The sequence below is a fragment of the Epinephelus fuscoguttatus genome, linkage group LG8 (genome assembly GCF_011397635.1).
Source record: "Epinephelus fuscoguttatus linkage group LG8, E.fuscoguttatus.final_Chr_v1".
In the NCBI taxonomy this organism is placed as follows: domain Eukaryota; kingdom Metazoa; phylum Chordata; class Actinopteri; order Perciformes; family Serranidae; genus Epinephelus; species Epinephelus fuscoguttatus.
Genome location: NC_064759.1, coordinates 9,079,963 through 9,105,212, shown reverse-complemented (window position 1 = coordinate 9,105,212; position 25,250 = coordinate 9,079,963). Strand labels below are relative to the sequence as shown.

At 40.8% G+C, this 25,250-nt stretch overlaps 1 protein-coding gene across 12 annotated transcripts in view; it reads right to left on the bottom strand.

Moving 5' to 3' along the window:
• The window catches only part of syngap1b (synaptic Ras GTPase activating protein 1b), a 217,134-nt gene that overhangs the window by 57,663 nt on the left and 134,221 nt on the right, over positions 1 to 25,250 (bottom strand). For all 12 annotated transcript variants that reach the window (XM_049582897.1, XM_049582902.1, XM_049582905.1 and 9 more), the window contains 2 exons: positions 10,486 to 10,577; positions 1,393 to 1,514 (listed from right to left, as the gene is read on the bottom strand). In XM_049582897.1, the coding sequence (XP_049438854.1) occupies positions 1,393 to 1,514; positions 10,486 to 10,577 (214 nt within the window). The remainder of the gene's footprint in view (positions 1 to 1,392; positions 1,515 to 10,485; positions 10,578 to 25,250) is intronic.

The following is a 25,250-nucleotide window of genomic DNA, read 5'->3' as shown; positions in this document are numbered from 1 at the left end:
CAAGAGAGAGAGAGAGAGAGAGAGAGAGAGAGAGAGAGAGAGAGAGAGCGAAGGCCAGTGAGCCAGAGAGTCTGAGCTGGAGCTGGGCCGGCTCATGTGTATATGTGTGCGTTGTGTGTGAGCAACAATAAATATTGTACAGCGTTAAGCCGACTGCCTTCCCTCTGTACCCGTGCGTCTGAGTGTGTGACCTCACAACCTCCTTTTCTAATAAAGTACTGTTTACCAGTTGCGCAATTCAGGTAAATAACAGCCTCCTTCATTTATTTCACTTAAAACATATTCACCATTCATCACTGTGGAGCTGTAGATATAGAGAAGATGAGGAGGAAATTATTTTGTTTTTGTGCAAAAGAGGCCGAAACTCAGTCAAAATATTTCACAAAAACACCAATCTGATGTCGCACTTAGAATTAATTTCATCTGTATTATCAAAAAGCTAGACAACATTAATTGAAAGCTGAAAACTTGAAAATTGATGTAGTATATCGTGTCATTAATCATCTTTTTCCTCTTCCAAATAACAACTTTCCATCACAAGCTTCTAAAGTCCGACACGCTGAGGACGTTTTCCTTCAAAATTTCTCTGTGTAACTCTGGTGCTGCTGTGCCTGAAGAATGCCAGTGCTGCTACAACTATGTACATGATACAGAAGAGAGGAGGTATAATTAAGCATATCTCCCACTGACTCATTATGGTCTGTACAGCCGCCATATGGCTGTCTGCTGGTTGCCATGGAGAGAGGGGGATGTTTTTTCATCACCCCGGCAGAGAAACAGCAACAGTGCTGAGTGTTTTAATTGTAAGTGACACTGAGAGTGTAAAATAAACATCAATTTATAGCAATGATGGATGAAGATAGATAGACTGAATTATGAAGAGATAGAAAGAGGTTGAGACAGATTGATATAGATTGCCAGTCTATCTCAGTGTGTGTCTGTGATACAATATAAAATATTGTATCTAATGCTTCAGCTTTCTGCAAAACAAGGCACATTTTCATGTAGCCATTAACATGCCTAACACAGTAATGTCATTACAAAATTCTGAGCTGCATCATCCTCCACATTTCTTGTCTGATATAACCTGCATTTTTTGCCTAACTGAACTCATTTACACTTTTAAATGACCACTAACTGTGTTGTGCCCTATCCCAACTTCCTGTTTCAATCAGGGAGAGCTTTAAATTGTATAAGTAGATGGAAAAGTAAATAGTTTTTGATGCCGTAACATTTGCACAAACAGGCTGGGAGGAAAAAGACAAAAATTGATTTCATACATAAATGCAACTGCACAGTGTTTGCAGATTAGCACAGCCAAACACAGCCAGACAGAGCAGATTAATCCACATATGCATGCTTGAAATCACTCTCACATGCTCAACAGCTCACCTGTCTTGGTCGGCACTGCGGAAGCGGGGGAGGATCATGTGGCGGAAACTGCTGGTTCGGTCCAGTTTGGGCTGACTCTTAGCCCTCTTGATGGAGCCCTTCAACCTTCTACTGAGGAAACTCTGGAGCGGGTGGTGGAGGAGGAGAGCAACAACAAGGGTAGACAGATGGAGGTGGAAAGGGAGGATGTGCATGGCGTGAAGTTACAGAGAAGAAGTGAGTGATGTGGTGAAGAGAGAGTCAGGTACGGTACAAGGAAACAGATTGATATGTATGGTAGTAAAATAAAGACAGACGATTCCCAGTGTGGTTTGTGTCAGATGTTTTAAAGTAACACCAAAATCAGATGGAGACGCACACCAATGAAACACAGGATGCATGATGGGGGAGAGCACAAGGTAAATTTATTATCAACAAAGAAATCATACACCCACACATGTCCACCGGTCACAGAGAACTGCAGTGTTGTAACAGATCCTGTGGTGGGCAGCGGTGAGCCATACAGTCCAACAACAGGCTCAGCAGCATAAGTCTCACACAGCGGTGCAGTTTGTCCTACATGAGCTTCCCTACATGATCAATCTGAGACACTGGAGCCTTAAAATGTTCATCCATAAGGGAGAACATGACATGGGGTCCGTCCCAATACCCACAGGAGCAGAATTTGAAGTCAAGTGCCAACTACAAGTCATGCACATGACTAGAAAAGTAATTTTTTTAAGGAAGTAGTATTTTTTAAGTTTCTTTCTTTTTTTTTTTTTTTTTACTACACATAATATTTACCTGAGGTATATTTTTTGCCCAGTCATCTATTTTTTTACTTCACTACATCTGTGATTTATACCTTTGTTACAACTAGTCTGCTCTAAATGCGAGGATTGAGCTTGGGGAGGTGGGGGGTGGGGGGTGACGCAGGAGGAGCACCTCTACTGTAGATGCCAATTTGCCAGCTGCCTGTCTTTTGAGCGTGGTGTGATAATGACGAAGCAAAACCCAGAACAAGAGGCAGCTTTCAGCGACAATCCCTGACCACATCTGGCTGCACTTATTCAACCAAAATCTAAAAAGTACAGCAGCTACTGTACATGATGAAACGCTTGCTGTGCCTTCCGAAAAACACTGACATGCTCGCTTTTAAAAACTCCTCTTCAGGCACAAGCTGCACATACTGTAGGCAAAACTGTAGTTCACTAGTTAATGTTAATTTTTTCATGTGTAATGTTAAAGTTTGATGTTATAAGGATGAAAGGAGCAGAGAGGAACACACGGAGACAGGGTGGAGCCATTGGCCAAATGTAGCTATAAGCCCTTTTTAAATAGGAACTGTGCAAATTTGCAGGAAAGCCCAATCAGTATTTTTTCAGCATTGGCAGTATAAAAACAAAATTGGGGAGTGCAGCAAAATGCCGCCTACCTACTTTTGTTTATACAGAATGTGCCTTTTTCGGGGCAATGGGGGGCGTGAGCAAGTAACAAAACGTGTAGCTCAGCATGTGATGTAAACAGTGATGTACTCCAAGGGAAGCCGCGGCTGGTCAGTCCTTCAGCGATTCTCTTGTAAGTCGGCCCGTTCTTCACCGTCCATTTCATTTGCGAGGGCAAGGAGGGCGCGCAATTCCTTGTCTCCCCAGTTGCTCATCTTTCCCCAGTTTCCCCCTTTGCTACTAGCTGCTTGTTCCTTCCTTCCTTCTATCAGCTGTTTCCTGTTTATCCACCGCCAGTGGCTCGCACGTGCGGCGTCATCAACAGCTCCTCCCACAAGTCTTCAACAGCCCCTCCTGTTGCAGAAGGCCGCCAATATGACTACCCTACGAGGCAGAAAATCGGGCACCTTGGATCAACTCGCCAATCTGGTTCTGTGTGTCTAGACGCTCGCATCTTGCCGGCAAAACGGCCCAACATTCGCGGAAAATCTGGCAGTGTTAAAGGGGCTACAGGCTATCCTTATTTGTTTACTGAAGCCTACTTGCTCTACTTTCTTTAAAATAAATAAAGTTGTATCAATAAGTGCTGTTTTTCCATTATTTTGCACAGGCCTACTCACCCTTAAAATATTAAAATGGAAAGGAACTTGTACATTGCATTATTTATTACTCATATACTTTTTTACTTTTACTTGAGTAGGTTTCTCAAGTTGCAATTTTCACTTTTATTTGAGTCACTTTTTATGGCAGTAAATGTACCCTTAATGGTGCATGGTGCTGTTTTCTTTTAGTTCAGGTTAAATCTAGACTGGCTGGACTGCTATATATCTGCACAAAGATTATGAGTCAAACATTTGACTCAAGTTTCCAAACTGCATCCACTAAAGAATGTCGTCTCTGGCTGGTAATATTACATCTAACCCCTCTTACATTTTATTTGAACGATATCAGCTTGGCGTGACTCAGATTTAGAGTCCCACAGGCTCGATTGAAAAGGTTGAGAAACACTTTTGTTCCTCAGTCTGTCAACCTATTAAATCATATTCTAAGCAGCCTCAGCGTGCCTGGGTCGATCACTGAATGTAATAGGGAATGATTTATTTGCTGCACTGCATCCACTTTTCATAATGTCTGGTATGTAATGTTTGTAGCATAGTTTTGTTGTTTGGTTAAATGTTGTTTAGTATTTTTGTATTTATGTGGAACAGTTTAAGTTCTAGGGTAACAAGACACATTAAAACAATGTCTGACTACAAAGTGAAATCAAATGAAATATTTGCATTAAACAATGTGTTCAGTGAAAAATGGTATTATGTCAAATGTATTTATCATTTATATCATTTTCTTTGGGGTTTAAATTCAATACAAGGACAAAAAATCTGAACCAAACAAAAAAAGGCTGCAGGCATTTTACTGGTACATGTGAGCCAGACACAACCTGCAGCTCTGACTCCACTGACAGTCTGTCTCTTTAGTCGTGTTCAGTCTGATTTCAGCTCTGTCGGTCGGCTCAGTTCAGTTGTCTCAGACTTCTGAGGGCTGAGATGTATCAGCATTTCTTTGAACTCTGTTTACTGTGTCAAATCTTTCCATCTCTTGCTCTGATGGTCACTATTTTTGTGACTGCTGAGCTCCCGAAAAACTCCCGAGCCAGAGAGCATTTTGTTTTATGGTGACATGTGGGAACCGTGAGCTGTCATGTCACAGCTGTGGCATGACCGCATATTAAACAGCTTTCATTTCAATACTTAATTTTTTATTTTTATTTTTTTGTTGTCTTGCTTTGATATGTATCAAAAACTCAAGAGAAAACTTGGTCAACATAAATATTGATTTTTAAAATGTGGTGAAAGACTTTAGGAGCCACTGATCTGGAAGGATTATTTTTCATGCTTTATGTATCATGAAAGATACATTTATGGTTAAAGAATATTTCATGTTTATCATGGGAGTGTCAAATATGCAATGTTATTCCTATCAGTCCCACCAAGAGGAACAGATTGTCAAAGGATCAGTGTGTAAAATATAAGGCGATCTTGCAGATTGCAACCAGCTCCCAGTTAGAATTTCTTCAGTGTTCATTGTTCAGGGGATTTTAACTGGGAGCTGAATTATCCACAGAGGTCTCTTCCTCTCCAAAACAAATGGACCCAGTGATTTAACCGCTAAAAACACTCCCCTTTATAGAGCCAGTGTTTGGTTTGTCCTTTCAGGGCAGAACCATGGCGGACTCTATAGACGAGGACCTGCTCTCTATGTAGATATAAACCGCTCATTTGGAGGTAACGAAAAAACAAAATGATTTATATTTTCAGGTGATTACACACTAAAGAAGACACGCTTATAATATTATATTTCATTTCTGCCAATAAATCCCCCTAAATCCTGCACTGGACCTTTAATATCAAGTAATAACCATCTGTGGTTCGGCCATAACTCTGTATAGTTTATATATGAATATTGTTCCTGCTGAATTAGTTGTCAGTCCGAAATCCAGCCTGAAGGTGTACTCTCGATACACGTGGACTGGTGTGGAGCTAGTAAACCTTGGTTAATTGTGGGATACATTTAGCTCTGAATTCCTATTCAAAGGTGTCTTGGGAAAAAGTGAAAATTACCTGTAGATTGATCCCTTTTTCCACCGAACTTAACATGAATATGTGGGTTTTTAAATGTGGGAAAACCCCTTAAAAATAGATGACAAACTCCTTTCCAGATTCCAGTAAACCAGAGCCCTGTTACAGCCCCCCCGGTGTGTCATGTCTGACATCACTGACAGGCTGGAAAACAGGTTAGTAAACAGTAGAAAGTAGCATGGAGGCCAGTGAAAATGTTATGGTGATACTTCTTTTTATATCTTTTACTTATTCAGTCTCTCTTTCTAACTCAGTGCCTCAATTTTGAACAATGAATGAGCTCTGTTGAGACGCGGACAGACGATGTTTTGTGGCGGTACGTCCTTGCATCGTGCCAGGAAAGGAGCTAAAATTAGCGGGACCACCCATGTGTCATATTTCCATCACTGCCGACTGGAGCTAGAGCCCATAAATACTTGTGACTGCTGCAGAATCATTTGGAACGAATGCCGAATGTAACTTGTCTCATTGAATACAAAAGCCAGATGTTAGTGGGGTTTGTTTCCAGTGGTAAAGGGGCTTGAGTGTACCATGTGTTGGCATTTTTTAGATTTAGGAAACACTTGACTTCTGGCAGTGTGTGAACATGCACTCAAGTCGTCAGGATGGAAGGTGAAGGTATTGGGACTGACCCTTGGTTTGCAGGACCATCCTGCCTACAAAAAACCTGACTGGACAGGCTTGAATCACAACTTTAAAAATAACAAGTTTTTACAACAGTGTCCAGCACACTGATCCATTTAAATGGGGAACAAGTGAAACAAGAAATTTGTGTTAAGTCTACCAAAAATTTAAAAAAAATTCTAATTCTTTAACAGCAAGTGACCAAAATGCAAAAATGTAGCAGTAAGCCACTTGTTCCACTTGTTTTCCAAGATATAGTCTTTAAAAATATCTCAGAAAAAATGAAACCACATTAAAATGCTGTGACATTTCCGACCCAATGACACTTTCTCAGCCCACTAATAGCATTTTAAAACTGAACCAATGACACTGTTACGTTTGCAGACCGGTTCAAAGCTGTTTCCACACTCTAAACCTTAAACTGATAGCTGTGAAGGTAACTTTAGAGCTCAAAGCATGCATGAAATATCACTTTGTGCTTTCTCTTTCCTATGCACCACTCGCTGTGCCTTAAAGAAGCTTTCAGGTGCATCCCGGAGACTCACAGTAACATCATTTATATACCTATAGCATAACAGCATTATTGAGTGGGAGAATGACTGGAGGGAAATGACACCTCGTCATCTGGCATGAGTCAAATGGCTTTGAAGCCTGTCTCGAGGATATGACTAAAGACTTGGCTCCATCTGCTGGTTCCAAGCTAATAGCCTGCGTGACTAAATCTGATTTGATTAGCCGCTCCGTCTGACACTTTAAGTCTCCAAAAGTTAAAGTATTCAATACAGAGAGAGAGAAAGAGAAGCCTGAATCACAATGAAAGGAGGTAACAGTGAGAAAGGGGAAACTTCATCTTCAGTGGCTGCGTTTGCATCACAAAGTCACTCTGGTGCATTTCCAGTTTAAAGGAGAATATTGGTGTCATTTAGTGTTTCGGCCCATTTGCTACTGGCCACATTTTGTAGCTTAATTTTTACGCTAATTGTCAAACATGGAATAAAATGAACTGCTGTCTGTGGTGGGAAGTAACAAAATACATGTACTCGGGTTCCTATACTTATATCCTACTACAGTTCAGAGAGACATAATGTAGTTTTCACTTCACTGCATTTATTCAACATAATAATCTGTAGATTAATTGATAATGAAGATAATCATTAGTTGCAGCCCTGTAAAAGTGTGACACTAACAAGAGCAATTTTCCTGCATTATGAGAACTGTAACTTTGATAATTTAGATACAATTAGCCCATAATATACTACTTACATTCTTTTACTTACTTTCCCTTGAAATGCAGTGTAGGAATGAGTCCTAAAACCTGAAAATGAGTTCGCATTTTAGCACTTTTGGTTGCCTCGTCTTTAAGTCAGTGGGTTTTTAGTTAGATGCCTGAAATAAGGCCTGTGGTTAACACAAGTTAAGAGATTTTCATGTGTTGTTCCACAACACATTATACCAAAGTAAATATTCCACTTGTGAGTTTTGAAGCTTTTATGTGTCTCCAAAAAGGTGGTTGCTAACAAGTGGCTAAATGAGACTACAGCACGTCATAACGCCGAACACGGCTTTCCCACCGTGCTGTGGGGGGCGACGTTAAGTCATGCAACTGTGTTGTAGTTCATTTGTTGCCTAACGTTAGCTTTTTATTGCTGGCTACTGCATTTATGCTTCAAAAATCATAAAAGTAGTGGACATTTGTGAAGATTATTGGAACAAAATATGTAAGTATTATAACCTTGTGTTTGCCACAGAGCTTGTTCTGCAACAATCCAAAATCCAATAGAAAAATCCCATTGGCTTTTTGACAAGGGAACCACAGGAAATGCTAATATCTCGATTGGCCTACAAATAATCATCATCCCTGCAGCACTGTTTTCATATTGTAGCGCTGCTACGTTTTACTCTAGTAAAGGATCTGAATATTTCCTCCAATCAACAACTAGCTTGTTATGATTATGAGTCTTTTATCTTGTTAATAAAGTCTAATATGTGTTCATATTTATAGTTAAGACAGCTCTTCTGCATGGGCTTGGTGCTGATTTACTGGGGTTTCTCTGTTGCCTGGGAAGAGGCACTGCCTTAAAGACTAAAGTTAGGGATCCAAAGTTTCTCAAGGGCCGTTAACACAAGAGTGTAAAATCCATTGGCAAAATGTGCACTGCTAAGTATTTGTGGCTGTTTTTAGGGAGGAATACGGTAAATCCAGCAGCCCAGAGGTAAGTCTAAGCAGGTGCCACTACACCTTTGTCTCAGAAAAAATACTTCTTAGAAGTCATTTCTTGACCAAGACTTCTACATCCTCCTGTCAGTGTCAGGCAATTTACAGTACAGTAAGCAAAATGTAGGATAATCACAAAGGCCATCTGTGACTGTTGAAAAGTTTTGTCTGCATCTTGAGTTTAGACTGCGACGCTCCTCCTGCTCTTCAGGCGTGCTCATCCAATCAGAGAACCTGAAATATTCATATGAAAACACTCAACTCAGCCAGTATGAAGGGAAAAAAAAAAAAAAAAAAAAAACTTTGGCCAAGCCAAAGTGGGGCTTCACATTTACTCTAATGGATTATCTGGCTCCTGTAATTTTCAAGTCTGTTGAAGCTGTTTTCATGCTACAACAGTGAAATGGGCAAATAGTTTCCTGTGAAGGGAGAAAAACAAGTCCTGCTATTTCCAGCTACAGTGACAGTGTGCAAATACCAGGAGGAATAATGGAGAGGAGATGGGCAACACAGACCACTGGCACAAACTTAATAAGACACCAATCTATCCTTTAAGTCCTTTTATGTGCACGTTTGATAGCTTGTGATTGAGTTTCTGTTGCCATGAATAAAACAATAAACAGATTATTTCTGTCCACAGACAAAAATGTGTTTCGCTGCCAGCTCTTCTCTCCCTCTTTGACTCAAGTGGTCTCTGGTATTGAAAAAAAAAAAAAAAAGACGTGATGATCCCAGGAGTAACTGTGACAGAACACTTTTTTATATTGCTCCTCTTCTGTCGACATTAAAGAATCATACCAGGTGTTTTACATGTTTTAACCCATTTACTACAAGTCCCATTTATTTCAGATCACAGTTAACCATTTATAACTTTTCTTGCCATTCCAGACATCCACTGGTTTTCATTCCTTTTTGACAAGATGAAACTACATCAGCAGACTTAATTATGCTGTGTGTTTCATCACAGTGAACAGGCCTTACCTTAAATGACACTAATAATAATGATAATAGTGATAATAATAATCATAATAATTATTCTTTTCAAAACTGTTACAAGGTGCTTTACAATAACAGCATAGCATGACGCAAAAACACAAAAAGATTAAACCTAAATAAAGCACAATAAAATAATAAATGATTCCCTGAAAAGCTATTTTTCAAACTAGGTATTTACCATAATAATAGGCTATAGTGGGCGACATTGTTACTCATTTTGGCCTTTTTTTATATGATAATTTATTTACTTCAGTGTTGCCTTTTGTTTATTTTTTTCCACCTGTTTGTTTCTGCCTACACTTCACTGAATTTGAGAGCTTTCTGTGTCGAGGAGGCTCCTCTACTGAGCATATTCATGAAGTTCTATAATTTAATGTCCTTATTGGTGACGGTTTAATTCTGCAAACACACAAATTAACAAAATACTGCGCAGAATTTTTAGATGATATGCACTTTAAACTGCAATGCCACACAGTGATTAACTCTGACAAACATTAATGCAGCTTACACAACCTGCCAATTGGTTTTCGTACCATCGGGAAAAGAATGGAGACCAGTGGCAAAATGGACAAATATTATCCACAGCATGCATTTGAAAATTGTTTGTATTTAAAGGGCTAAAACTTGCAAACGCACTGGTATGGTCCTTTCAGGTGCACCGTTCCAATAATTCTGTGAATATGAACACAGACTTTTGAAATCACAAGTGAGAGGAGTGAGGTGTTTCCATGTTTTGATGCTACAGGCTTCCTACTGTATATGCCAGTGTCTCTGCTTCAGCCATGTTTGTGTCACATACCTCAACAGGGGGCAGTGGTGCGATATACGTTCCTCCTGCCACTGGACTCGAACCGGCAGCCCTCCAGTCTCCGCCCCAGTACGAGAAGGGGGAGGAGGAGGAGAAGGCGGCAGGCGAGTGGGGCAGGGTGAAGGATATGGAGGGGGAGAGGGGCAGCGAGCGGGGCAAGGGGGGCGTGCCGGGCCCTTTCTTGGAGCCCTTTTGCTGCTGCGGCTGCTGCTGCTGCTGGCACAAGGTGAAGGAGGGGGAAACAGCCAGGGAGAGAGGGTAAGGGTGAGGCGGGGTGCCACTGGCCCGGCGGCCACAGGTGTGTGGCGGGCCCAGGGCGGGAGGCGGGAGGAGGGACAGCGAGAGGGACGGAGGCAGCGAGCGGGGCCGGGGACAGGGGGGGTTACTCACGGATTGTCGGAAGGGTTGAATTGGGGCAGTGGGAGGGACCTCCATGCTGGGCTGCTTCCCAGTGGCTATGCTCTTCCGCCGGGCGCGATGATCTGAGAGACAGAGAAAGAGAGAGCGTTGACAGGTGAGACTCTAATAAACATCACGGGAAGAGAAACATCCACCGATAAAATGAGGACAGAACAAAAAATTACCACAGGTATTGACACAGGTAGAGCGAGAGGATGTGGAGAGAGAAAGATGAGGCCATTGTGGAAATAAACAGCTACGGGAGAGCTGTTATTGACAGTCTGCCTGAAGGAATGAAAGAGGGTAGGGAAGAATATGAGAGCCAGATAGAGGTCAAAGGTGTGCGAGGCAGAAATAAAACCATGGCAGGTCACACTCATCCACCGGCACTACTGCTGCCTCTACAGCTACACACACATAATAACGCAAATTCGTGGAGGGGGGGAGGTTGACGAAGTGGGCGAGAGACTATTGGAGAGATAGATTTTCTGTCTGGACGTCAGATGAGGCGAATGTTAACAGTCTGCATGTTGAAGGGAGCGGAGAGGGGAGGGACCAGGATGGATGCACGGATGGCGAGGAGTGAGCATTAAACAAACAAAGCACTTATTGACTTCCGTCAGCGAGCCGATGCCTAATGCACTGAATTGGTCAGTAAGGGAATAAACTCCTGACCTACGCTTGATGGATGACGAAGAGAGTGTAAATGTACAGTCAGAGAACACAGAAGACAAAACACTGGAGACCTGGTTGACCTGGCTGGCCTGTTTAACCACTGCACCACCAACACATTACATCAGAAGTCAATGTTGTCGATGTTGAATGCACACTGCAGATATTGCCTGTTTTTGACAGTGTTTTCCATTCCCATGCCCTGTTGTCCTTTGACCAAATGTTGAAAAACTCAACAAAATATGAGGACTGCAGGTCTGCCTCTGCGTCACTGTTCTCAGGAGAAATTCATGTACATGCACTGTATGATGAACATGACTTTTGAGGCAGCCAGTAAAAAGAAAGAAGCCCACGAGGCCCTCATGTGTCACAGAAAAAAATTACAAATCTCACTGGGTGTCTATAAATCCATAAATGCTTTGGCTACAAACATATCTCAGACTTGCCTGTCAAATATGAAATTGTACCGCACTTGTGAAGCAACTAAGCAGAGGACCTAAGGTGGCAGGCTAAAAACCCACTCTGTACTGCCTCCATCTTACCAGCATCCAGATCTCCCTGCTCATCTCAGAGCTCTAACTACAGACTGTACTTTTGCATTTTTTGTAAACCCACCACGCACACAGAGTGTAGAAGCGTATCAAGAGAGACAAAACTCAGACCAATTGCTATAACTAGGTATTGCTGATCCAATAACCAAAATTCTGTTACTGTAATGCCTATTTCTCATCTAAAATATCTACAGAAATATATTTTAGTGCACTGTTTGGCTGTGATGTGAGAATTTGTGAATAGGAAGTGGGCACCATACTGTTTCCCGCATTGTAAAACAGAGGCTGAAAAAACTGAGATCAAACAGTAAAACTAGGCAGTGTTGATCAAATATGAACAAAGATTCTGTTACTGCGTCGCCTATTTCTCACCTAGCATGTTTAAGAAACGTATTTTAGTTTACTGTTTAACTGTGATTTGAGATCACTTGTCACTAACTGGCGGCCATATTGTTTCCTGTGTCAAAACGGACAAGCTTGTACTATGTCACCCACCAGTGGGAGCGTTGATGATCTGGTGCGGCACAATGCATTCTGGTAGTTGTAGGTATTCTGCCTCATGAGCAAAAGCTCACACCACAGCTCTTTTCCTCTGTTTTCTCTGATCAAGTAGCAGCAGTTTCTTTATAATGCATAGACAGCCGAGACCATCTTTCCAGCAGTAAAATACTTCTTCAAGTTTTATGGTTTTTGATATATCTAGCATCCATTTTTCTCCCAAGATTTTCAAATAACTCCTTTTACATTAAGGATTTTGAAACTGTTTTCCTGAACTAAATGTTTCCAATTTTTTTCTTATGTGTAAACACCATAATCAGTCTTTTAGTCTTTAGGTTTGACATCTTTTTAAAACAGCTTATGTGTGTGGAGAACTTTGAAACTGCTTTATTGTTGTGGCAGTTGTGCTATATAAATGTTTGCTTTAAAAACACAAAGACAATTTTAAAAAATTGGTCACACACACAAAAAAAGAAGCAAAGTTATCATTATTTCTGCACTGATGCCCCTGAGACAAATCCTTAAGTATATATATGATTACACTGATGGGCCTATTTTGGCTTATTTATTTATTTTGATAATTTTTTTTTTTTATCATTTTGCCTTCATTTGATAGTGACAATACAGATACAGACAGGAGACGGAAAGGGAAGAGATAGAGGGGAATATGAGACGCAACAAAGGTGCCTGAGCAGAACTGAACCAGGGGCGTTGCTGTTACGTGGTGTGCATCGTAACCACTGTGCTACAAGATGTCCATATTGTCTCTTTTTTAATCAAATATCAAACATCTAGTATCGTCCACCACAACACGGTGGTGATGGACGAGCTACCTGGAAACACAAACCTGCAATTAAAATAGAAAAACCTGCAATCAAATCTTTGTCATCTTCATTTTTCCATAAACATCTTTTTGAATTATTTTGTACCTTAATTGCAGGATGACACTGAATGGGAGCAGGGAGGGGATGTTGATGGTCTCAACAACAGCCGCGCTTTGGAAAGCAGCGCTAAATGGTAAACAAGCATGGCAGCACACCGGTAAGGTAAGACAACACCTTTTCATGTCGTTTTCTATATGTTCTCTGACATTTATCCTAACGATATGAGGTGGTCTTTGTGGAAAAAAAGCTTGTTTAGTGGACTAACTTTGCACTTGAAGTATGCCCGTTCACTTACGTTTTAACAGGTCTGATGCTACTATGCGCCCCGGCTGTATCTAGGCTAACGGCTAACATGCTAACTATTATTTTTATGTCACTAGTCACTTGAAACAAATTTAGGACGATAGGAGACAGGTTGAAATAAACCGAAATTTCCCTTTAAACGTGAATATTTTCTGGTTTCTTTCCTCCTCTATGACTGAATATTGAACTGAATATCTTTGGGTTGAGGATGGGATCTTGGGATTTGGGAAACACTGATCACCATTTTTCACCATTTTATGACATTTCACTGACCAAACAATGAACTGATTAGTTGAGAAAATAATAAATGGATTAACCCACAATGAAAATAACCATTGGATGCAGCACTATAGTCATTGAGACAATTCACTAAGAGACACAAATATGAACCTCGTGGTGGCTCTGGAGCAAAATTCACTCTTACAGATTTCACTGGATAAATGAAAATTTCGATCTGCTGGTGGGGCTAAATGAACAGCAGGAGAGACACTAAAGCTATCCTCTGAGGATCATGAATGTCTGCACAAAATTGCATAGCAAACCACCCAATAGTTATTGAGATATTTCAGCCTGACATTGTCATGTGTGGAGCTATGCAGGAAAGGAGTACAAATAAGATTATACCAGAATATGTAAAGTTATGAAAAGTCAACAGCATGTTGCACATTTCCACCAGATTGAATCATTGTGTATAAGATCACAATTATTTATTGGTAATTGTTGTGTTTTTTATACATGTATGTGCATTTTTAATGTTAAAAAATTAATATATTCAGTCTGATAATGCCAGGGGAGCCATAATTTATGCCAATAATTCTTAACGTCTCCATACTACAGCAGGATGATATCAAAGCCTACATGGTTCTTTCCCTCATGTCTTCCTTTTCTTGTAATCTCCCTTTTTCTTTTGCTGCATGGTCCTATCAAAAAATCTAAGACATGCTAGTTTTAAATATAAGTTGGTTACATTTGCCTATTCTTAATTCTTGTCATTTCTCCAGCATTGCAGCCGATCTCACCCTGACTCCTCATGTCTATCTCTGATCTTTCCATTGCTCTCTCCCTCTCTCAGCTTCTTCTGTCACACAGTCACACTAATACTCAGACACACACCTCTTCTCTCCCACGCAGCTATTTTACATAATTCAAATAGTGCATTTATCCCTACCTCTCTCCAGCCCCTGATCTCTCTCTCCTTTTCTCTCTCTCATTTTCGTTCTCCTCCTTGCACCCTCTCCTTTCTTTCGCACCGTCCTCTAGTTCCCTCCCCATTCAGACATGTGTGGCATCTAGAACCCTCCATTTTCTCCACATTACCTTTGTCTGTATTTCTCTTTTATCCTCCTCGCCCCTCTGCTTTCATTCTCTTTCATTTACCTGTCCAAATAGCGATCTTTTCACCGCCTGCCTGCCTGTCTGTCTGTCTGCAATCCTAACATTTTCTCCGACCCACGCAAGGTGGGGAAAAGATGACCACGAAGGTGTTTGTCACCCATCAGAGACATCAAACTATGCCAGTGTCTCTTTGCCCAAATTCACAGCTTCAAAACTACCAAAGCAAGTCTGTAGGCTGGATGACTGACTGGTGGAGGAGTCTTCTAAATTAAATCTGAGAGAGCAGCTATGGTACATGAAAAGGTTACTGACAAATCACAGGAGGGGGAGAAAACTCAACATCTAGCTCCATTAAAAGGTGTCAAGACCACTTATGACAGTTGACTGTAATTGTATGAAAAGTAAGTTCATTTTAATCCCCTCGAAACTGCGCTTCTCTGGATAGGGTTAGGTAAAGGCAAACTTTTTCTTTTAAAAAAATGTAAATCGACACTGAGAGGGAAGATTGGTATATTTTCAACAATTCAAGGGTACTGACTAGCTAAATTGTCCCAGGAATTGATCTTCTTTGGTTAAGAAATATTGAATGAGTCTTGGGGGCATGACCTTTGGAAGCTTTCTTCAAATATTCCTCATTTATCTTGTGTGTGCCATCACTCACTTGCAGCAGTACTCAAGGTTTCTTAGGTGTTTGTTACTCCACAAGAAGTGTTAATTAACAGCAATTATCATGGGTGCTGCCCCGTATGGCTGGAGGTTATGCCATCATTATGTATGCATCATAACTGCAGCCATCTCAATTAAGAGGCCTCAGAACAGTGATATCAAGATCCGCTTCAGAATATATTGTTTCCCAAACTAATTAGTTTCTCCTGGAGGAACAGATTGTGCCAAGCAGAGAATGGTGATTTAGGACTCAACTGGCATCGGGCTCGCTGTGAAAAAAAACAAAAGTTTGGGACGTTTCTGTGGGTTTAGCTATAGACAGATCACAAAACAAGCAGTCTGGGAGTTGGTGTACTATCCTCACCCTTTAGGTGATAAGAAAGATGAAACACTCTGTCCTTTTAGTGCCAATCTGAAGTCACGAGATCCAGAGTGAGTATGTGTTTTATCACATCCTCCAATGGAGGGTTTTAATGTAGTTATGATTTCTGTTGGAAATAAACCAAGTCTTTAGTTGTGTTCTCATATGATCTACGCACAATGTGTGGACAATCAGTTTCTCTTCACATGTGTAGAACATAGCAGATTATCCTACATGGTGTGGTGGAAGCGTTCTCACCTACTGGAAACAATTACGTTTGGTTTAGGTGAGGGATGGTGTCTGGTAAGAGCATGAAGAGGGCAGGTCATAACATGGATTACACCACAGTCACATAGCTGGTTTGTAATTTGGTCATAAACTACAGGGTAGGGGTGTGCCATATCATCTTGTTCATGATAATACGGGTATAATTTGTTGACGCACTGACGTCATACCCTACGTCATTATCCAGGGCAACAACAAGCATGGCTGAAAACTAAATTATTACCAACTTTGTGGTGGATCCAAAAAGGAGAGCAGCTTCAGTGTGGAATAAACTGTGGTGTCCTGATTGTTTAATGAGCAGCCCTGGATTTCTAAGACTCATTTACCAAGTTATCGCGAGTGACCCTCCCTGCAAACGGAAGTCAATCAGCGACTCAGTCGGCAGCAGCACAGCGTCTCTCTCAAGTCATTTTTATCAAAAACCTCAGTAATGTACACCTACGTGATGCTTGTGGATGGAGAAATATTTTTGCAATTCTTTGTTCTTAAATCAATTATAACATTTTTTTTTTTACTAATTTGTCATACTGTCAAGAGATTCCTTATTACAAAAATACCCTAAAATATCAGGGTGATATTATTTCAGGGCCATATTGCCCACCCCCACTACAGAGTCTCTTGCCATTCCTTTAATGTGACCGACGATTTTTGCCTTTCCCGACAGAAATTCCTGAATCTCGTCATCTCTCTAATTGGACATTTTTGCCCCATCTTCTTTACCCTTGGATATTTGGGTTTTTTTCCAGTTTGCACAAGCCTCATAAAAATGTCACCAACATGTCCACTCGCCCGCTGCATTTTCTAGAAAAATACCTGCTCTATTCACACATGGGCTCAATCAGACATTACACACACATTTCACCAGGGAGCTGGCAGGATAAAGTCTGTTTAATGTGCGGTCCAACTGATTTGAACATTTGCATTCTCTTGTACACCTCCTCTGGGTAAAGTCTAGGTAACTCCGGGTTTGCAGTGCATGTTTGAAAGGGGCTTTTATCTGCTTTTCATTATTGCAGCTGTTGTCGTTTTCCCCCTAATGTACAGAAACTTGCTATGAACAGACCTACTTTTTATGTTTTCAAGAGCATGTGTTGTGATAGGACTACCTACAAAGACTGCCCCATAAACTCTAATGATTTGAATCAGAGTTCACATGTAAGCTGTTCTAGCAGTTTAGTGTGGGATGGCTGCTCTGCAGGTGCGCTGGACTGTGGTGTTATCATAGTCTATCTCTCATAATCATATAAAAATATCTGTAATAATGTTGAGTATTTAAAAACAAAGAAAAGCAGGAGCCACAAGCACATGGCAAAATATTCGGCCTAGACTGTCAACTCAGAGTCGACTTGGAGAGATATATAGAGGCTGTCATGCTGTGATAAACACCTGGATGAATTAATGTGATGGCTTTAATGAGCGTAGAGTTACAGTATGTTGTAAAATTATCAAGTGATCCGTAAGCAGCAAAACAAAACTTTATGTTGATTACTCTTCACAAGTGATAAACTGTCTCACTAAGCACTTTGTTTATACGGAGCCACTTGCAGCAGTTCGTGTTCACATTATATTTCATTCAGAAAGTGCTGAGCAAGAATCCCCACTGCCATGTAAGCAATTACTTTCTTAATCTCAAAAGAGACTGTGAAGCAGTGTTGGGATTTAAATGCAGTTTGACCTCCAAAACATGGTATTTCTAGACCTCACCAGTGAGAACACACTGTCTGCTGTTACTTAGATCTGCTGTATTCACACACACATGGGATGGAGATGTGAATGGGGCGTACTAATCCTTCCTTGTGTAATTCGTAGGATTGGCCACAGAGGGCAGATTACTGTTGACTCATGGTATATAAATCATGACTATAATTCACAGCAACACAAAGCCTTACTGTGAGCACTGTGCAGTTGTGGCAGTGTAAAAGGTTAAATGCTCTTTCATGTATTTAACCACCCCTCACTAATACTGCTGGCAATGATTTGCATATAGTAGAAACATGCAATAAAATGCATGAATAACAAGCATGTTTGACTGAAACCTGATATTACATGTGGCAGTGAGTTCATCTGTAGTGCTTGTTATTCATCAATTTAACTAACTATCTGTTAAAGTGTATTATTTACTTATTATCTCCGCCAGGGAGGTTATGTGTTCAGCTCAGTTTGTGCAATTCTCTGTTTGTCAGCAGGATTACGGAAAAACTACTGGCCCCATTTTCATGAAACTTGGCAGAAGGGTAAAGGAAGAACCCATTCAGTGTTGGAGCAAATGTTTTTTTTTCTCTCAGCTCTCTGTTGTTGAACAGGGTAGTTGAAATTCTGATAGAGGAGAACCATACATAACTATGGAGCACAAAGATATTTTTGTATCATTCCAAAATTATGATAACATGCTTTAAAAATCAGTGTTATTATGCAGGTTAGCTTACAGCCTACAGGGGCGACCTGAAAGGGAACCAGAGGGTGAGTGTTACGCTCCAGCAACAAGGCTGTCCAACCACCAAGGGTTGGGACAGCATTAACAACGGTGCTAAAAGCCCAAAAGTCGTAACAACTAGGGATGTCCCGATCCGATATTCGGATCGGTATCGGCCGCCGATATTAGCAAAAAACGGGCATCGGCATCGGGTTGGACTGCATGGAAAAATGCCGATCCATGAACTCCGATCCAGTTTTTCACGGAGTTCGGTTTTCCGGCCAGCCCAGCGCTCCGCGATTCAAGCAGTCCATTCCAGTGATCCAGCTCTTACTATCAATCCACCTGGCCAGCATGCAGACGGCAGATACATAGAGGGTACGAAGAGTAGTGGTCAATTTAGTTAACTGACTATTTGTTTTCTGCTCTGGTTTTTTGAGAGTGATATTTTTATTTGGTTTACACTCTTACTGTTTAAGTAAAGAGCACTGATGGCATTGTTTTGGGCACAATTAGTGAAATTCGAGACATGGATGGACTATTGCTTGTTTAAACAGTTGTACAATATTGTGTGCCTGTGCACCAGGCTGGCACTGACACTACTAAAATAACTGAAAAGGAAAGGCTGCATTGTTTGTTAAATGCCAACAATGTCTTGTGGTGTTAATCTTTTTTTTTTATTTATTAGGGGGCCAAAGCACAAGTGTGTGGAGTCTTGCTGCTATTTTAATTTCAGTGTTAGACATTTTAAAGATTTCTTGTGTTGATTCATTTTCTATTTATTAAGGGGCCAAAGCAGCCAAAGCAAACCAGCTATATTTTTTATTTAATGTTAATGTTCAAGTTTAAAGTTTGTTTATTTAATCCTGTTAACAATAAACAGGTCAGTTTCTCATACCAACTGTTGTGGATCATTCTAACTAACCCGATTAAGTAGTTGTTCTTTGCTTGATCAAACCTTTTCTAACATGACTGACAACAAAATAAGTGAATATGTATAATACGTGCTTGGATCGGATCGGTATCGGTATCGGCCAAAACTCAAGGCTGTAATATCGGTATCGGATCGGAAGTGAAAAAGCTGGATCGGGACATCCCTAGTAACAACTGCAACACTGCTGACAGAGCTAACTGTGATTATATACTGTAGAGCAGTGGACACTGACTAGCTCGTGGTAACGCCAATAAAAGTTATCAGCTGCAAAATTATTGTTCTTAATGTTGTATATTGCACCTTTAACATTGCGAGATGGGGCATTTGGCCTTAGCAGAGGTCAGCGCTATCTGTGTGCCGTTCTAGTTTATTTACTGGTTTGTTTATTGGACAGTGGACATTGTTAAATATTGCTGTAAATTCTCCAGAATAAGACATCTGTAGTCCCTGGACAGATGTTACATGCAGTGGTCTCCCAAAAACGAATATTAGATAAATACTGAGGCAGCAAAAGAGAATATTAATGTTAGCTAAGACATTCCTTAATAGTATTTGTATTTTTTCATGACACCTTATTCAAGATAGTTTTAAAATATGTTCGTCAAAACAAAGGATTCTGTTTTAGTGTTTGTTGAGCAACAAGCACAACTGAACCGACAAATTAGGTCTGTGTCTTTAACGGTGAGTGTAAACAAAATTTGACTGAACCAAAACTCACAGATTATCCATCACTCAAATCTAATAACTTCTGTCTCTTATAAAATGTCCTACTGCTCTACATTTGCGATTGTTTTCCCGGCATTTTGTCCCATACAAACATTTAGCTGAAACATGAAAAACATCAAATTAAGATGACATAAACTTTGTAAAATAAGATGAAACTTTAGGGAAGCATGATGCTCTCATTTTACTGCAATACTACAGGTTGTTCTTTACACTGTTTGTACTTACAAAAAATTATGCACTATAATTCATATACAATCAAAGTAATCCACGAGTCCATATTAGGAGGTGGTCATGGTGCATAGATGGGTCAAACAAACACAGGACTTTGACCAAGGAGACTAGGCTACTGTTTGTGTCTGGTGTGAAACCAAAAGTCAAGGCTGAGTTATTTTAGATTCTGTAGGTTCAGCACATTATGTTGTCACATGATGACGCCCAACTATGATTCTTTTCCTAAACCTAACCAAACTGATAGGGGTGCTAATTCAATAAGATATCAGTGAAGAGCGTTGATGGTCAAGAAGCCTGACTTCAACTGCCTTAATTGTAGGTCTTTATTGTTTTCTTTAATCATTAATATACAACAAGTACTATGCTGAAATTTAAGAAAAGCCATCGTTCTTACCTCTCCTGTTTCTTTCAGGCATGCCTACGATGCTAAGAATTCATGTCAATGCCGTGGTATTTACCTGTATGCTTGGTTCTACATGACCAGTATGTATAAACATTGACATGTTTTAGCCACAACACTATTATTACCCTTTTCCTGACAGATAGACTGGCTACCAACATTTAAAGGGGCAATAAGCGGAAATTCATCATTTCTAGATTGAAGGAATTAAAAAATTGCTATGTGAAGAACTAGAGGTGTAATTTCATCTGGAGTATAGCATGACATCACACACCCTCTCTCTGTGTTGATCTCCAGCCCATTGTTTACAAGCCGGTCCGGCTGCGCGTTCATGTACGTTCATGTGAATCGCCGCCTCCTCCCTCCTCTCGGAGCCCTTGGCCCTTCCTCCCTATAAAAGGCTACAGCCAATGAGCAATGGCAGTGCGTATTTTTGAAGCGAAATGGCGGAGAGCGGAACGAAACATTCACCTGAAGACGACCAGAATCCGACATTACCTCTAAAGAAGCAACGGTCGTTGGTGAAGAAGTTGTCGGATAAAGAAAGGGACAGAACCCGGATTAATATTGGCCTTGCATTTCCAAGGTGGAGAGCACTGCGAGAGCTAAAGGGGCTACAATCTGACTCAGAGCTAGCTCTTCTTCTCCTGGACAGGTACAACATAAAGTCAAATGTCTGTTTTAATTAGTGTTACAGTAACGTTAGGCACATGTCGCTATGTCGATTCAATTAAATTTAATGTTACAATCGTAGCATGGGTTAATGTCCGGAACTTGAGTTATTAGCGGCTCGGCCCCAGCAATGGGTCAGGCGTTACGGTTGTGTTAGGTGAGTAGCCCGGCAGCCCAGCTAACATTTGCAATTAGCATTGTAAAATGTAGCCAGGCTAAAACATCGCTCTCACTCACAGAGAAGAGGAGGAATGTTAGCATTAGCTCCCGGTGTTAGCACTAGCTGGGATCCGGCGATGGCTCTGGCCGAGTCAGCTGCCACTGGTTACTGGAGTAACTTACAGCTATGGAGCGCTTCTACCAGCTCTTCCAGTCACTGAGCCTCGCCTCCATCTCAGCAAATATATTGCATTTATTACAGGTACCATCATCATTGAAGTAGGCAGGGGAATAGCTGAACACAGCAGAGACCGAGAGTGAGTGAAAGACATCGCTAACTGCTAAACTAAGTTTAGACAAGGTGAGTGGGGGGGTGGAGGTGGAGAGCAGAGGTAGAGGGAGGTGTGGCTCATGACACACTTTGTTTTGGTCTACAGGCAGCACACAACAGCAAACCTAGCGGTGAAACGATTTCGCTTTTTGCCCCTTTAAAGACCCGCTGCAATGAAAATTAGTTTGTCTTGTTAACCTGTCCATATAGTGTTTCTGCTTCAACATATCATGAGCGAAATAAGAAGTCAGCGCCATGGCTGAGCATTTCTACCTTGGAACTGCAATGACAGTCTCAAAATTATGGATTCAGACAGCTGGGATGTCATATGTCACAAACCTACGGAACCAATCCAGTGTACAAAACAAGGTGTATAAGAGGATAAGCCAGGCTATGTATTGGTATTTTACATGCTGAAGTTTCACCTTCACTTCAACTTGCAGAGGTGGCCATTGGAAACAGGGTTCATCTAACATCACCAACACGTTATAAGCAGTTTAATGAAGTCAAGCTGAAGGCTCATTTTATCTGTTACTGTTACATTTCTAAGGTTGTAGAGAGCAACGAGCAGAGTCGAAGGTGAGCAGGTACGCTCCAGCTGCAGGCGAGCGACCGGTGGAGGTTGAGGTGGGGACTAAATGTGCATATTCACAGATCTGTGCATACTACATTAGGAAAAGGTGTAGCGTTACATCTAAGCTATTCTAAGCAATGAGGGTTTTTTCATGGTAAAAACTTGTAAATGTGTTATCTTGATGAACAGAGTTGAGTTTTTAAAAGCTTTAATAATATCAGGAAAGAAACTTTAACATCACTTTTTTTTATGTTGTATTATTTCCTGTGATTACAGCTGCTGACATTTTCTCTCCAACTAAAAGATCACAAAGAAAATGGCTTCAATTACGACATCATTAGAGGTTTTTGCTGCATGCAGTTACATCCAATAAAGGCTATTAAGTTACCTCCTGTTTATTTTAGAGAATATTGACACTTCTTTTGCTCATACGATTGATTGGAAATAAACAAGACAGATTTTTTTTTTTTTTTTTAAAGCCTTCGTACAAGATTTGACCCCAGAGGAAAGTGGTTACAGAGGTTTGGACACTTCTTATATTTTTAGCATGCACCTGGATTTACTCCACATGCTGCATTATCTATCATTTGTTAAGAGTAGGCACAGAGGGCATTTTTCTCATTTAGGGAAAATGGTACTCTTCAGCTTGAATACAGACCAAAATTCACTCCTCAAACATAATACGCCGTACCTGCCCCTTTTTACACTTAACATGCAAAGAGTGGAGAAACGTGGGCTGCAGCGCGTGCAAAGACTCATTCACAATCAGTGTATAAATCATCTGATCCACCGTCTTTATGGAAATGGGATGTATGTGAGATGGGTGCAGTTAGAAGAGGTATTGAGCAGTGTGACAAATTAAAAAGAAACGGCACGGTCATTGTCTTTTTTCCGACACCTTCATTCTCACTTTAATGGTCGCCTAAATTAACTGAAGCCATTAAGCATTCCTTTTATCAAAAAGTGTTAACAAAAGCATCGGTCTGGAATAAAAAAAAGTCTGGACAGGTCCATTTAAATCTATTTCTCACTCTCTCTCTTTTTGATCCTAACCCAGGCTCTGTGTGTTCGTTGCCATGGCAACACTTTTTTTTTTCTCCTCCTTCCCCTGAAGTACCTTACATGTTAGTTTCAAACGTGCTATACAACAAAGCTCTGAATACAGAAGACACTCATGCAAAGTGTGGAGACATCTGGAGACCTCTTTTGATTCGCTCGTTGTACCTCTTTTAAAATGCAATTATGAAACTATTGTTTGGAGATGATGTAAAGGCTTGAAAAGCAGACTTGAAAAATGCAGCCTGCCTCACTGAGGTATCATCGTGTCACGGGAGGTTGTGATTCAGTCTGGCTGGGGTCACGCAGCAGGTAGACATGCTTGTCTCTTTTATTTAGCTGCTTAATAAATCAACCATGTGCTGAAATAACATTGTTCAAGTAGCTTATTCTTACTATCACTGTGCTGAGATGTTTGGAGAGATGGCCAGGTGCACATCGATTAAGAATTTAATCTATAATGAAACAGGGAAAAAGTGTCTCGACAAATCTTGTGGAGTAAACCACACTGGTCAGATCACTGTGATCACAAGTCGGACACAATTTTCACTTGAAAGAAAATGGCTTCAATTACGACATCATTAAAGGTTTTTGCTACACACAGTTACATCCAATAACATGTGTCGTGTATCATGGGTGTCCGAACAAAATTAATACATAGTGAATTATATTTATTATCTGATAGTTAACATGAATGTCCAGGTTCTGAGTGTGAAATTCATCCATGTTCCTTTAAAGAACCAATCTTTTGGGTGATTGAACTGAACTCAATCACTCCAACAAGTTCATATCTCAGATCACTTGAGCTCATGGTCAGTTGAGAGTTAAGGCGTAGGGACTCTCTGAGTTAGTGACTGTCTGGTTAGTGATTCGTTCTATGAATGTACTACACGGTGAACGTGAGCCCTGAGTGACAGTAACTGTTTCCTAGTTAGCAAGCTGAACTGAACGTCTGGCCATGTTTTAGTTCAAGAAGTGGGTTCACACAGTAGGACATCTGGTCAAACACTGCAAGAAAACGGCACGATACGCAACCGGTTGTTGCTATAGCTTAATGGCACCTGGCAGCATCAGGGGGAAACGCGGCGGGACAAGGACGAAAGCTAAGGTTGCGAAAGTCCAACTGGGGTGGGCAGGAGGTGTCCAACAAACACCAATGTTTTTTTTTCCTAAACCTAACCACGTGCTTTCGTTGCTTAAACCCAACCATGTGTGTTTGTTGTTGAAGGAAAAAAAACGTGTAGAAGACAAGGCATGTAACAGGCAGAACTTGACACAGTGTCCCAGAAGGTAACAACCAACGCATCCAGGGTACCTTTCACGTCAATATGTGACAAGGTCGGAGTGAGAATGTGTTGACAGTGATTAGTTCACTGAATGTACGACACAGTGAATGTTAGCCTTGAGTGATGCACTGAGTCACTCAAACCCGCCCCTCTCCCTTTCTCTCCTTCTAGTCTCGAAGTGGTAAATAGTACCAAATATTTTATCATATAGTTAGGTGTCACAAAAATATATGTACTGTACATTATTATTATTATATTATATATTTTCCTGTTAAAAGGTTTTTTTGGGAAGTTTTTCCTTATCGGCTGTGAGGGTCCAAAGGACAGAGGGATGTTGTACAAATAAAACTGAACTAAAATTGAACCGCAGCTTTCAGTTGCTATTTTGAGGAAGCAGAAAGCAATTGTGCCACTGACCG